We start from the raw sequence: 12,037 nt of genomic DNA on the forward strand, positions 1-12,037 counted from the left end.
CCCGCCTTACCCAGTTCTGGCAAAGTTGGTCCAGTAGGCGATCATGGTCCGGGAGACAGTCCTGTCTTGGGCCCGGTAGATCAGGGGGTTGTCGAAGGGCTTCCCAAACACGTACTGGAGGTCATCGGTGTGGTCGGCGCCCACCCAGCTGGGGTACAACGGAATGCGAGAGGGCTCGGAGAACAGGTAGGTGTAGGTCCGGGCACTCCTGAGGAGGGAGGGACATGGCCCAGGTTGGCAGGGAGCTCACCTGGGCTGTGAAGCCCAGAGCTGGGCCCTGGAGGAAGCCATGGGGAGAGCAGGAGGAGCCGGGAAATCCCCAGACTCAGGAGGGACCTGGGTCCCTGCACCGGGGAAGGGAAGGCCGAGGGGTTGTGGGTTCTGTGTATTGAGGCGTCTTCCTTCATTTTCTCTGCAAATGAATTTTTGTTCTTCACCGAATGGTATCATTTTCTCTCCCTTCCGTGTCAGCATCCCTAACTTACTTTTTGTTTTCACTGGAGGAATACTTGGTGGCCACAGGCCAAAGTTGGTTTGCTTGTTGGCAAACTCCAAACCCACAACAGAGATCATCATCCCCCATTCTGTCCTACTCAGCGTGGGGGAGGGGAGTAGATAGCGGATGCTGCCAGGGGAGGCCTGTGGGCTGAGGAGGGCCCTGTAAAGGCCCCTGAGCTGGGAGGAGAGGAGGGGCCTTCTCAAGTCTCGTCAGGTCTGGGCAGGGCACATGGTGCCGGCACCGCTGGGACCCCATCACGGCTTTCCCGGGCCTCCCTGACCCCCTGAGCCGCCCACTGGGGAGGCCTTCCTGGGCAGGTGCATGACCTAGGTGGGCCTCCCCTGCCCGGGACCTCACTTGGCATTGGCTCTGTGCTGGGCCAGGGCCATCTTCGTGGGCATCAGGAAGAGGACATCGGTCTCAAAGTCCACCACCGTCTTCTTCTTGGCCTCCTGGGAGGAGTCCTCGGCCCAGGACGCCGTGTAGAGGTCAAAGGTGGCATTGGCACCTCTGGGCCCCTTGGCGAAGGTGAGTCCGCTGACCAGCTTGAAGAAGTCCTCCCTGCAGGGATCAAGCCGGCACTGGACCCTGTACCCGGGGCCTGCAGTAGAGGACCCATCAGCACCCCCAACCCCAGGGGCCTGCAGATGGCCTGCTTCACCTGTCGGCCTCCTCCCTCAGCTGACGCCTCCCCAAGAGGCCCTCGGGCACCGCCCTGGCCCTGCACCCTACTCACCCCGTGACGGTCTGCTTGTCCTTGTTGATGGCCGGCATGTCGATGCTGGCAAAGATGTGGCCGTCCATGTCGTTGGTGCCAGCGATGTAGTCGATGTCGGCCGCGTTGGCGAAAAGGTTGATGGGGTCGTCGGGGATGAAGTCTCCGTCCACGACAGGGATGAAGCCCAGGTAGTGCAGCATGGGGTCTGCATGGACAGCAGCGGGGTGCAGGGGGCAGTGAGCGAGTGAGTGAGTGCAGGAGAGTGACCAGTCCTCTAGTGCAAAGGTGCTCGGTCTGGTGCTTAAAATTGGGTGCAAATGACTATGTGGCATTGCTGGCTGTCGCCCAAATGTGCATCAGTTTCCCAAAGGCGTCAGGACCCAGGGAGGATAAGGGGGAGGATGGCGCCCTCCGCACAGGGCCAGCCCTCAGACCCGGCACTTCCTCGCTCCTTGAAAGCATGGCGGTCCCCCCATGTGGAGCCCCCACTCACACTCCATGCCCGCCAGGGGCATCTTATAGGCCAGCGTCAGAGCCCGGGGGTCGGTGACCTTCAGACACTTGGCCATCCTGGCGGTATCCTCCAGGGGGCAGCCCACCTTCTTGGCGATCTGGGGGTTGTGGGGAGACAGGTAGGTGAGGCCAGTGCAGGGCAGAGGGGGATGGGGTCCAGGACAGGGCATGGACAGGAGGTAACCCTTCCCCTCCCCCACCGCAGCTCCCCTTTACCTGCTTAGCCCAGAAGAGAGGGTTCTTCTGGATGGCCCAGGGGGTCAGCGCCACGCCGCTCTGGCTGATGGCTCGCCGGACGAGGCCCTTGTTGTAGGGAGTGAGGGTCTGCGACACACAGAGGTCCTGTCACCATGGCCTCGCCTCTCCTGCCCACCCGGGCTCCACCAGGGACAGCTAGACTGTCAGCTTCATGCTGTTCCCCACAGCCCCCATCAGCTCCCCCAGTTCCCATCTGCTCCCCCAACCCCCATCAGCTCCCCCTCACCCGGGCTCCACCAAGGACAGCCAGACTGTCAGCTTCATGCTGTTCCCCAACGCCACCATCAGCTCCCCCAGTTCCCATCCACTCCTCCAGTTCCCATCAGCTCTCCCAGCCCCCACCAGCTCCCCCAGTTCCCATCAGCTCCCCCACCCCCATCAGCTCACCCAGCTCCCATCTGCTCCCCCACTTCCCATTGGCTCCCCCAGCTCCCATCTGTTCCCCCAACCCCCAACAGCTCCCCCAGTTCCCATCCGCTCACCCAGCGCCATCAGCTCCCCCTGAGCTCCCCACTAACACCCTGGGAGGAAGGCCCGCCCTCCCACCGTCCCCGACCTGCAGAGAGACGCTGGCACCTCCAGCTGATTCCCCAAAGATGGTGATGTTGTCGGGGTCCCCCCCGAAGGCCGCAATGTTCCTCTTCACCCACGCGATGGCCATGTGCTGGTCCCGAAGGCCGTAGTTACCTGGGGCAGGTGGGGGAGCCCATCAGGGACTGGGGTGGGGGGAGAGCGTCCTCCATGTGGAGGCCCCTGTCAAGCCCCAGGATGGTGCAGGGCGGGTCCCCAGGAACCTGGTTGAATGAGGTGCTGGAGGGGGTGTGGGGCTCAGGTAGGGGACCAGGAGCAGGAGGGCCAGGCTGCTCATCTCTCTCCCTGACACCGTCCCTCTTGTTGTCTGTCTGTCCTACGACTCTGTGTCCCCTGAGTCACCACCTCAGTGTCTCATCTTCTGTCTCTCCCTGGGTCCCTGTCCCCGCTCCCTGGTGTCCCTGGGTCCCTGTCCCCGCTCCCTGGTGTCCCTGGGTCCCTGTCCCCGCTCCCTGGTGTCCCTGGGTCCCTGTCCCCGCTCCCTGGTGTCCCTGGGTCCCTGTCCCCGCTCCCTGGTGTCCCTGGGTCCCTGTCCCCGCTCCCTGGTGTCCCTGGGTCCCTGTCCCCGCTCCCTGGTGTCCCTGGGTCCCTGTCCCCGCTCCCTGGTGTCCCTGGTCCCTGCTTGGATGACTAGCAGCCTCTTCTCTCGCTACAGCTGCCGATGGACTTCTGTGTCTCACTGTCCATCCCCAGCTTCCTGGTTCTGGGAATAGAATCCTGGGACTTTCCAGGGGCTGTCCGGAGTTGATTGGAATTGAGGGGTGCTGAAGGGCCCCTGCCAGGCTCCCCCATTTCCAGCCCAAGGCGCCCAGCACACCTGGCAGGTTGGCGTCCCCAGTGCTGAGGAAGCCTAGGGGCCCGACGCGGTAGTTGAAGGTGACGACGATGACGTTGCCCCGCGTGGCGATCTCCTCCCCGTCGTACAGGTAGTTTTTGAGGACATTAGCCCCTTGGCCAGAACCCATGAGGAAGGCTCCTCCGTAGATCCAGATCATGACAGGCAGGTTCCGGGAAACTGAGGCAGGAAATGAGCCCGGTGACCCCAGCTGCCCCCTCCCCACCCCCTCTGGGTGCTTGTTTCAGGGAATTTCAGCTCTGGAGCCCACACACAGCCAAGGGGATGGGCAGGGCTGGGCCTCTGGCTGCCTGGGCACTTTCTGCAGGTTTGGGGAGCTGGAGGGCACAGGGGGGCACACCTTCCTTCTTGCCCTGGGGGACCCAGATGTTGAGGTAGAGGCAGTCCTCTGAGCCATAGGTGTTGTCCTGGGTGATAGTGGCTTGCAGGCATCGCTTCTTGAAGTCCTTGGCCTTCAGGGTCCCTGTGGGTGACCAGGGGGCCTGGTATGAGGATGGTGGCCTGTGGGGACCCTATTCAGAGTACGCCGGATATTCCAGGCCACTCTGCGTGTGGGAATCTTAATCAGGGTATCCAAGGACTATACACAAGTGCAAGGTCACAGTAATCTGTGTGTGTGCGCGCAAGCATGCCCTTCTATAACTCAAAAGACTGGCAAAAGCCTGTTTTGTTTGAGTCGGATAAGGTTGTTACTGGCCAGCAGGCGCGGCTGCTCGGTGAGGCTGTAGCTCTAAGGATGGCTTCTGGATACCTAGCTCCGATGCCGGAGGCTATGCTTGGAGAGGAAGATGGATTGTTGCCCAGCTGGTGTGCAGCTATCTGCTGTCTGGGACTTTGCTTTGAAGAACTGTTTTGTCTATGGCTCCTTGTTAGCAATGGCCATTAGCTTGGCAGTAAAGATTCTCTCATCCACCCACAACTTCTCATGGCTTCTCCGTCTACCACCCGAGGTCCAATTAGGTCCAGCCCCTGACAGTTCGAGTGGAGCAGAGGATAAAGGAGGAACGGAGTTCCCAACAGTGAGTACAGCGAGCCGGGTTCAAGGAGGAACTGGCTCTGACACCTGGAGCCTTGAGGAGGATTCAGAAGTATGAGCGGCTACGGAGCGGGTGCTCCCACACCTGGCATAGTCGCCAGGATGGAGCAGTGAGTCCTCTCTGACATGCCCCCACCCCCCGCCACCCCAGGCATAGGGCCAGCCCAGGGCCCCCCCCCCCACCTTGCCAGCCGGGGTGCCGCTGGGGGTTCTCCAGGGCCTTGGGCGGGGCGGCGAAGGGGATGCCCTTGAAGACGTCCACAGAGTTGCCGCCGAAGAGGCCGAGCTTCTTGTTGACGCCCTCCACGAAGCCTCCTTCCGTGTACACCGCACCCAGCTGGGGAGAGGGCCAGGCTGAGGGGGCGCAGGCTGGGCGGGCCAGTGGGGTGGGGCCACCCCAGCAGGTTCCAGGGGCCCAGACACAGCTCCAAGGAGGGGCTGATCTGCACCTGAGACCAGGACCCCCTCCTGCCCATGTTACTGAGGAGCAGCTTGCTGCCTGCCCCCGGGGATGCCCTGCCCCTGAACCTCAGAGGAGGCTGCTTTAACAGGTGGGCATGTTTCTGCTCAGGGAAGCCTTCCCGCAAGGCTGCAAGAGGCGGGGGGAGGTTTGGATTCTGGCCTAGCTGTGGCCATGAGCCTCAGTTTCCCTGTGTGTTAGATGGGTGACCGCAGTGTGTCCTGCTTGGCCTGTGGCCTTGTCCAGCTGTCGGCAGTGGTAGCCGTTCGTGGGCACTGAATGCTTCATGCCCGGCTGTGAGCGCCCTGAGGGGGGCCTTCCTTCTCCTCCCCTTACCCCCACCCTGTCCTGTGAGCCTGTGCTCCCTCCCAGGCCATCGGGGCCCCTGCTGTGTGCCCACGGGGACCACCGTCCCCATCCGCCCAGTGCCTGGGCCCGGCGCTCATCCACCTGCCCCTGGAGGGAACAGCTTTCCTGCTTGAAGCCGCCCTGCTGGGGCGGCTGTGTGACCAGAGCCAGGCTCTTCCCCTCACGCCGCCCCGGGTGCTGGTGGCAGGTGGCAGCTTCCCAGCTCTCCCCTGTGCTAGGTTCCAGGTGTGCAAGGGCGGGGCAACCCGCACCCCAGACCCAGATGGGGTGGGAGGGGGCGGCTGGAATTGAAGAGGAGGGGCCAGGTGCTTTGGGCTGGGGGAGGGGCCCCGAGGCAGGTGTAGGCCTGGGCCCATTCTCTCTCTCTCTCTCTCTCTCTCTCTCTTCCTCATCCCAGGATGAGCCTCCAGTGGCCAGGCCTCCAGGCATTTTTCCTGACCAGCCTCCATGGTTGCTGGGAAGGGACAGACGACCAGGTCTGCCTGGGGAACTGGGTCACCTCACCTACGTGTCTCTGTGTGATGGAGGTCGGCCTGAGGGCCCCAACAGGGAGGGCCAAGGGCATAGGGGCCCTGGCCCTGCAGGCAGTATGTGTGTGTGGGGGTTGGGGGGCGGTGAAGGGTGTGGAGGGGTAAGGTGGTGCTGGCTGCTGGAGCCGAGTGGAATAACCCAGTTCCTTCAGCCTCAGAAAAGACTCCCCCAAAGAAAGAGAGGGACCTCTCCATGGCAGAGGGCCCAGGGCCAGTCTCTGAACTTCCGGGGGCCGAAGGTAGGTCCCAGGGGGAGAGGGTGAGGGGTGGAGGGACAGCAGCATGGTGGAGCGTGGGGTCCCCTAGTCACGCCTGCCTGTAGCTGTGGGTTCCTGTGGAAGCCCCGCTCCTCACCCTGTGGCAGGGCCATGAGGAAGGAGACCCTGTAGCTGCCCTGAGGCTCCTGAGTGACCCTGGAGGGGCCCCGGCCACCGGCAAGCAGGTGGGTGTCGCACCTTCTTGGGGGCCGGGGGCCAGGCACCCGGTTGAACTAGACCGAGGTCCAGACTCCTGTTCCGACGCTGGGGGCTGTGATGGGCAACCTGCTGGCCTGCTCAGGGCCCAGCTCCCTTCTGTGCAGGGGCCATGGCCATCCCCGGACAGAGGCAGAGCCGGAGGGCCCTGGTGGCCAAGGCAGACTCTGCAAATCAGCACTGAGGACGCCAGTGACCCTGGGGTTTTGTTTGTGTTGGGCGTCAGTGCACCCTGTGTGCCCTGGAGAGCACCTGTCCCAGAACTTATTCGTGGTTTCTGACGTTCAAGTTCGTGGGCGTCCTGTATTTGAGCTGCGCCTGTGCCATCGTGTGCGTGCGGATGCAGGAGCAGAGGAAGGGCCAGGAAAGTGCCTGCTGGGTGTGGGCTCTCGGGGGCTCTTCCTGCCAGCGCCTCACCTGCCTGCCCCCCTTCACCTCCCCATCTCCCCATCACCGGTGCCGGACCCAGTTCCCAGGCCCAGTTAGGGGAGTTCGCCATCGTGTGTGTGCGGATGCAGGAGCAGAGGAAGGGCCAGGAAAGTGCCTGCTGGGTGTGGGCCCTCGGGGGCTCTTCCTGCCAGCGCCTCATCTGCCTGCCCCCCCACCCCCGGTGCCAGACCCAGTTCCCAGGCCGGGTTAGAGGAGCAGACAGGGCCTCCCCATCTCCCCATCACCGGTGCCGGACCCAGTTCCCAGGCCCAGTTAGGGGAGCAGACAGGGGCCCCTCCTCGCCCACTGGGCTCTCGCTTACCTTTGCTGCGCTCACTACTGCCAAGCAGCAGGTGAGGCCTAAGACAGCCAGCTCCAGGCGCCCCATGGTGCGTGTCCCTTCCTGGGGGGCCCTGCCTCTGCGCGTGGGTATTTATGGGGCGGGAGCCAGCCTGTGGAGGGTCCCCTTTCCCTCCTCCGACCTCTGCCCCTTCCTGCAGGCTGGCCACACTCCAGGTGGAATACGTGGGACCAGCACAGCTGTCATTTCCAGCCTGGCGCGGGCTGGACCAAGGTCAGGCAGGTGTGAGTGCACACACACACACACACGCGCGCGCGTGCGCATGCACACACACACACATGCACGCGCTCACACACACATACACACACACACACATGTGCATGGGTGCAGGGATGGTCCGCCTTTCCCAGGAGCCGCTGTTACCGGGAGCTGGTGCCCTCAGGGCACCTGTGAAGGTTACTGGGAATAGAGGCAGGTGGCATAGGGCAGGCCCTGTCCCCAACACCACATGGACACAGGCCAGAGCGCATGCACACACACACACACACGCGCTCACATACACACACACACACACACACGTGTGCATGGGTGCAGGGATGGTCCGCCTTTCCCAGGAGCCGCTGTTACCGGGAGCTGGTGCCCTCAGGGCACCTGTGAAGGTTACTGGGAATAGAGGCAGGTGGCATAGGGCAGGCCCTGTCCCCAACACCACATGGACACAGGCCAGAGTGTCTGCCTGCTGATCCAGTTCCCAGGTCTCCTGGGATGTAGGTGGAGAAGGGGCCCCACAGAGGGAAGAAGGAGCCAGGCAGGCTGGGCCAGGTAGGTGGGGACTGGGGAGCAAAGAGTTTGAGGGGTGCATTTGTTAACAGCCCAAGTGCCCATCGGTAGATGAGTGGGTAAAAGCTGTGGTACATTTACACCATAGATTACTATGCGGCTGTAAAAAAGAAGGACCTCTTACCCGTTGAGACAGCCTGGAGGGACCTGGAGGCTATTATGCTGAGTGAAGTAAGCCAGTGGGAGAAAGACAAGTGTCACATGATCTCACTCATGTGGAATCTAATGAACCAAATAAACTGACGAAACAGAACCTTAGACATGGAAGCATGGAACAGAAGGACAGATCTCGGAGTGAAAGTGGAGGGAGGGCGGGAAGAGATGAATCCAGAACATTTGTTTGGGTCAGTGGTTTGGGTCAGTGGTTTGATCTGGCGGGAAGAGATTATTCAAGAACTATTAGGCATATATTCATAGACAATAGACAGGGGAGAGGCTGGGCTGGGTTGGGAGCTGGGTGGAGAGGGGCAGAGAGGGGAAATGGCAGGCATCTGTAATACTCTCAACAATAAATTTAAAAAGAAAATATGCTGGCCGGCATGGCTCAGAGGTTGAGCATCCACCTATGAACCAGGAGGTCAGGGTTCGATTCCCGGTCCAGGGCACATGCCCGAGTTGTGGGCTCGGATCCCCAGTAGGGGGTGTACAGGAGGCAGCTGATCCATGATTCTCTCTCATCATTGATGTTTCTATCCCTCTCTCCCTCTCCCTTCCTCTCTGAAATCAATAGAAATATATGTTAAAAAATAATAAATAAAATCGTTCAGCTGGCGTGGCTCAGTAGTTGAGCGTGGTCGTCGCACGCACCGATAGGTTGCCGGTTTGATTCCCCGTCAGGGCGTGTGAGATCTTCATTTTTAAGAAATTAAAAAATTCATTAAAGGTCATTCTGAATGGGGGACGGGAACTCGTGTGCTGAAGCATGTTCTGGGCAGTGTTGTTTGTAGTCGTTAAGGAGGAAGGGAAGCAGGCCGCGCCCTATGTTTTAATGACGGGGGTGGTTGCTCACGTCGCATGTGTGCATGCGCCTGCACAGGGTCGGTGACACAGATGTGAGTGAGCTTGCCCGGAAGTGTCCGGAGGAGGCAAACAGGGCCCCGCAACGAGACACCCCTCTGGCTCCGTAGCAAGTGGAGTGCTTCCTGCTAATCTCGCTTTTGGGGGCTGACGTTAGGGGCATGCGTTCCACCCAGAGAAGATCTGGCCAATGTTTGAAGTCCGGCAAAGATGCTCTCCCTGCCCGCACTCCACGGGGCTCCCGGAGGCTTTTCCAGCCGGGCGTCCCGGTGCCGCCGGCTCATAGTCGCCCTGAGTCCCACCTCCCAGTCGGATCACCCTCCGCACCCTCTCAGCTCCTCGGCCGCCACCGACCCTGGGGCTGTGGTCCCTGCCGTGTCTTCACCCAGAACCTGTTGGCCGGACGGCCTTACCCTCAGCCCGACGAGGAATTTCCCACCCATGGCCGCCCTGCTCCTTGGCTGTAGTGCCCACTTGCCCACATCTACACGGAGGTCTCTTCCCCCGCTGCATTAGTCCTGAATAAAATCTGGTTTTGCCGCTTTAACTACTGTCCGGCTCTGGTTTTTCTTGGACAGTGATGGTGCCGTGACTCAGCTAAGATCGGATTCATGGCTGGATCCCCGGACCTCTCACACCACGGCCCACGGGTACACCCCTGAAGACTCGGCGCTCACTCCTGGCTGATCGGGGATCCATTGGTGAGCCAACTCCTGAGCCATGGCTCCGGGTGACAGTCCACTGAAGCTGGTAAGGACAGATCTCAGCTCTTAACACATTGCCGACCAGTAGGTTTTATATTTTTATTGATTTCAGAGAGAAAGGGAGGGAAACATCAATGATGAGAATCATTGATTAGCTGCCCCCTGCACGCCCCCCCCCTCACTGGGGATCGAGCCCACAACCTGGGCATGTGCCCTTGACTGGAATCGAACCCGGGACCCTTCAGTCCGCAGGCTGATGCTCTCTATCCACTGAGCCAAACCGCTAGGGCAACAGACCAGTAGTTTTATTGCTAGCTTTATGAGTACAAAAAACATTTTATATAGTTAAAGGCACACTTTAAAATTAAATACCCATTGTATTTTGAAGTTATTACATGTTATTACAAGCTAATATCTTTTTAAAGTATGATAGTTTGTAAAACACTGTGTAATATGAAAACACGAGAATTCTCGTGATCCGCCCGCAATGTGTTAAGATTCTGATGTTGGAGTCTGAGGTCAGCAGAGGTTTCTCTTATTTGTTTGTTTTGTTAATCCTCACCCGAGGATATTTTTCCATTGACGTTTAGAGAGAGTAGAAGGAAGTGGGAGAGACAGAGAGGGAAACATCCATGTGAGACAGATCCATTGGTTGCCTCCCCTACGCACCCCAACTGGGGCTGGGGATCGAGCCTGCAACCAAGGTACGTGCCTTTGACTGGAATCAAACCCAGGACCCTTCAGTCTGAGGGCCAACACTCCATCCACTGGGCCAAACTGGCGAGGGCCCAGGTTTCTTTAAGAAGCTTAGCTGACCTCCCAGGTCAACAGAGGCTGGCTTAGGGCCCATGTCAACAGAGGCTGGCTTAGGGCCCAGGGCAACAGAGGCTGGCTCAGGGCCCCAGGTTGTCCTGGAAGAAGCTGGTTGGAGTCTTAAGCTTCTCTCTGTAAGAGGCTAGTCCCCATGTCAGAGCCCTGGTGTCCTCTGCTTTTTAGTGTAAAGGTGCTATTAGTTAACATGGGAGCGTCTCATTGACGGAAAACCCTTCTCAAACCCCTGCTGACTACAACTCCCAGGTCAACAGAGGCTGGCTCAGGGCCCCAGGTTGTCCTGGAAGAAGCTGGTTGGAGTCTTAAGCTTCTCTCTGTAAGAGGCTAGTCCCCATGTCAGAGCCCTGGTGTCCTCTGCTTTTTAGTGTAAAGGTGCTATTAGTTAACATGGGAGCGTCTCATTGACGGAAAACCCTTCTCAAACCCCTGCTGACTACGCACGTGTGGGTGGGTTTGCACGTTTTTGTGCGAAGATTGCATGGCTATTGTTGGGTGCTTGGAGGGGCTATGGGTTCCCAGAAATCTGTGTGCTAACCTGGGTAATTAGGCTGGAGGTATCTGGTTCTGAACTGATAGGCTGACCTAGTAAGAAACTCACCCGCCTGACTTAATGGCACACAGAACTTGGCCAAATCCTTAGACTAATTTTCCCCGATGGAGCACATTCTGTGCGGGCAGACCCGCCTGTGCTGACCTCACAGCCCGCAGACACTGCCACTCAGCCAGACACAGGCCCACCCTGGCGCTGCCGCCGACAGCGTGTGGCCGGAGGTGTCTTCACCTCACAGGTGTGTCTGTGAGCCTCTCCAAGAGTGGCCTCCGGTCGCCCGTGTCCTTTGGCACACCCTCCGGTCCTCCCTGCCTTCCTGCTTCCCGCCACCACCTTCCTTGGTGTGGGCACCAGGGGGTAGGTGCTTGTTGCACCCTCGTCCCCACTGGCCATTGCTGGGGTGCCAGGTCATTATTCTGAAGGCCCTGCGGTGGGGCAGGGCACCCATCGGGGCGTCCGAGAAGCAACCCTTCACTAAGCGCAGCTGACACAGGGGCACGGCAGTCCCTAAGGGAGCCTCACACCACGCAATCACGTGGCTGTTAAATGTGTGACAAAAGGCCCAGGGGCAGGGGCGGAGGAGGGAGATCGCAGCTGAGCCTGCTGGTCAAGGCTCACTCACCGGAGGGGCTGCACAGGGGGTGCCTCCTGGCAGGACGGGGGTGCTGCCCAGGAAGCGGTCTTGAACATGAACTACCACTAAACTGTCAGTATTTCTGTGGATATTTGATATTTTCCACCATAAAAAAAGCTTTTCCAAAAATGGGGTGTGAGAATCAGGTTTCTGAGGTGTCACCAGATACTTGTAAGTGTGGCAGGACCTGGGGGCCCCTCAGTGCGGCCCGTGCCAGCGACTCTGGGTGAGGCCCCTGCCCGGCTGCCTTCCTCGGGCTGGCACAGGGGCCAGCCGCTCCCGGGAGGTGGGGACCAGAGCCTGGACCCTCCCTCTGAGGACCAGGGGGTTCATAGCCCAGCTCAGAGTGGGAGCCCCAGCGGAGACCCACAGTGGAGAGCAGAGACCCCGAGAGAAGCACGTGGGGTGGGTGGGGTGGCGTGGGGTGG

General features: G+C 60.1%; 1 protein-coding gene and 1 long non-coding RNA gene across 2 annotated transcripts; one reads left to right on the forward strand and one right to left on the reverse strand.

The window, feature by feature from the left end:
• Positions 1 to 10: 10 nt before the first annotated feature.
• Positions 11 to 7,150, reverse strand: CEL (carboxyl ester lipase; the record flags this gene model as incomplete). The annotated part of the gene is made up of 10 exons (XM_005882147.2): positions 7,055 to 7,150; positions 4,655 to 4,808; positions 3,776 to 3,898; positions 3,397 to 3,594; positions 2,545 to 2,675; positions 1,947 to 2,054; positions 1,711 to 1,828; positions 1,236 to 1,422; positions 857 to 1,060; positions 11 to 208 (listed from the first exon to the last, which is right to left on the reverse strand). Coding segments are annotated over exons 1-10 (1,487 nt in total), but the record flags the coding sequence as incomplete, so codon positions are not given.
• Positions 5,716 to 6,730, forward strand: LOC106724050. Its single transcript, XR_001359798.1, has 3 exons — positions 5,716 to 5,776; positions 5,983 to 6,069; positions 6,195 to 6,730. It is a non-coding gene; the product is annotated as an uncharacterized LOC106724050 (long non-coding RNA).
• Positions 7,151 to 12,037: the final 4,887 nt, after the last annotated feature.

Source organism: Myotis brandtii, unplaced genomic scaffold, assembly GCF_000412655.1.
Source record: "Myotis brandtii unplaced genomic scaffold, ASM41265v1 scaffold699, whole genome shotgun sequence".
NCBI classification, from domain to species: Eukaryota; Metazoa; Chordata; class Mammalia; order Chiroptera; family Vespertilionidae; genus Myotis; species Myotis brandtii.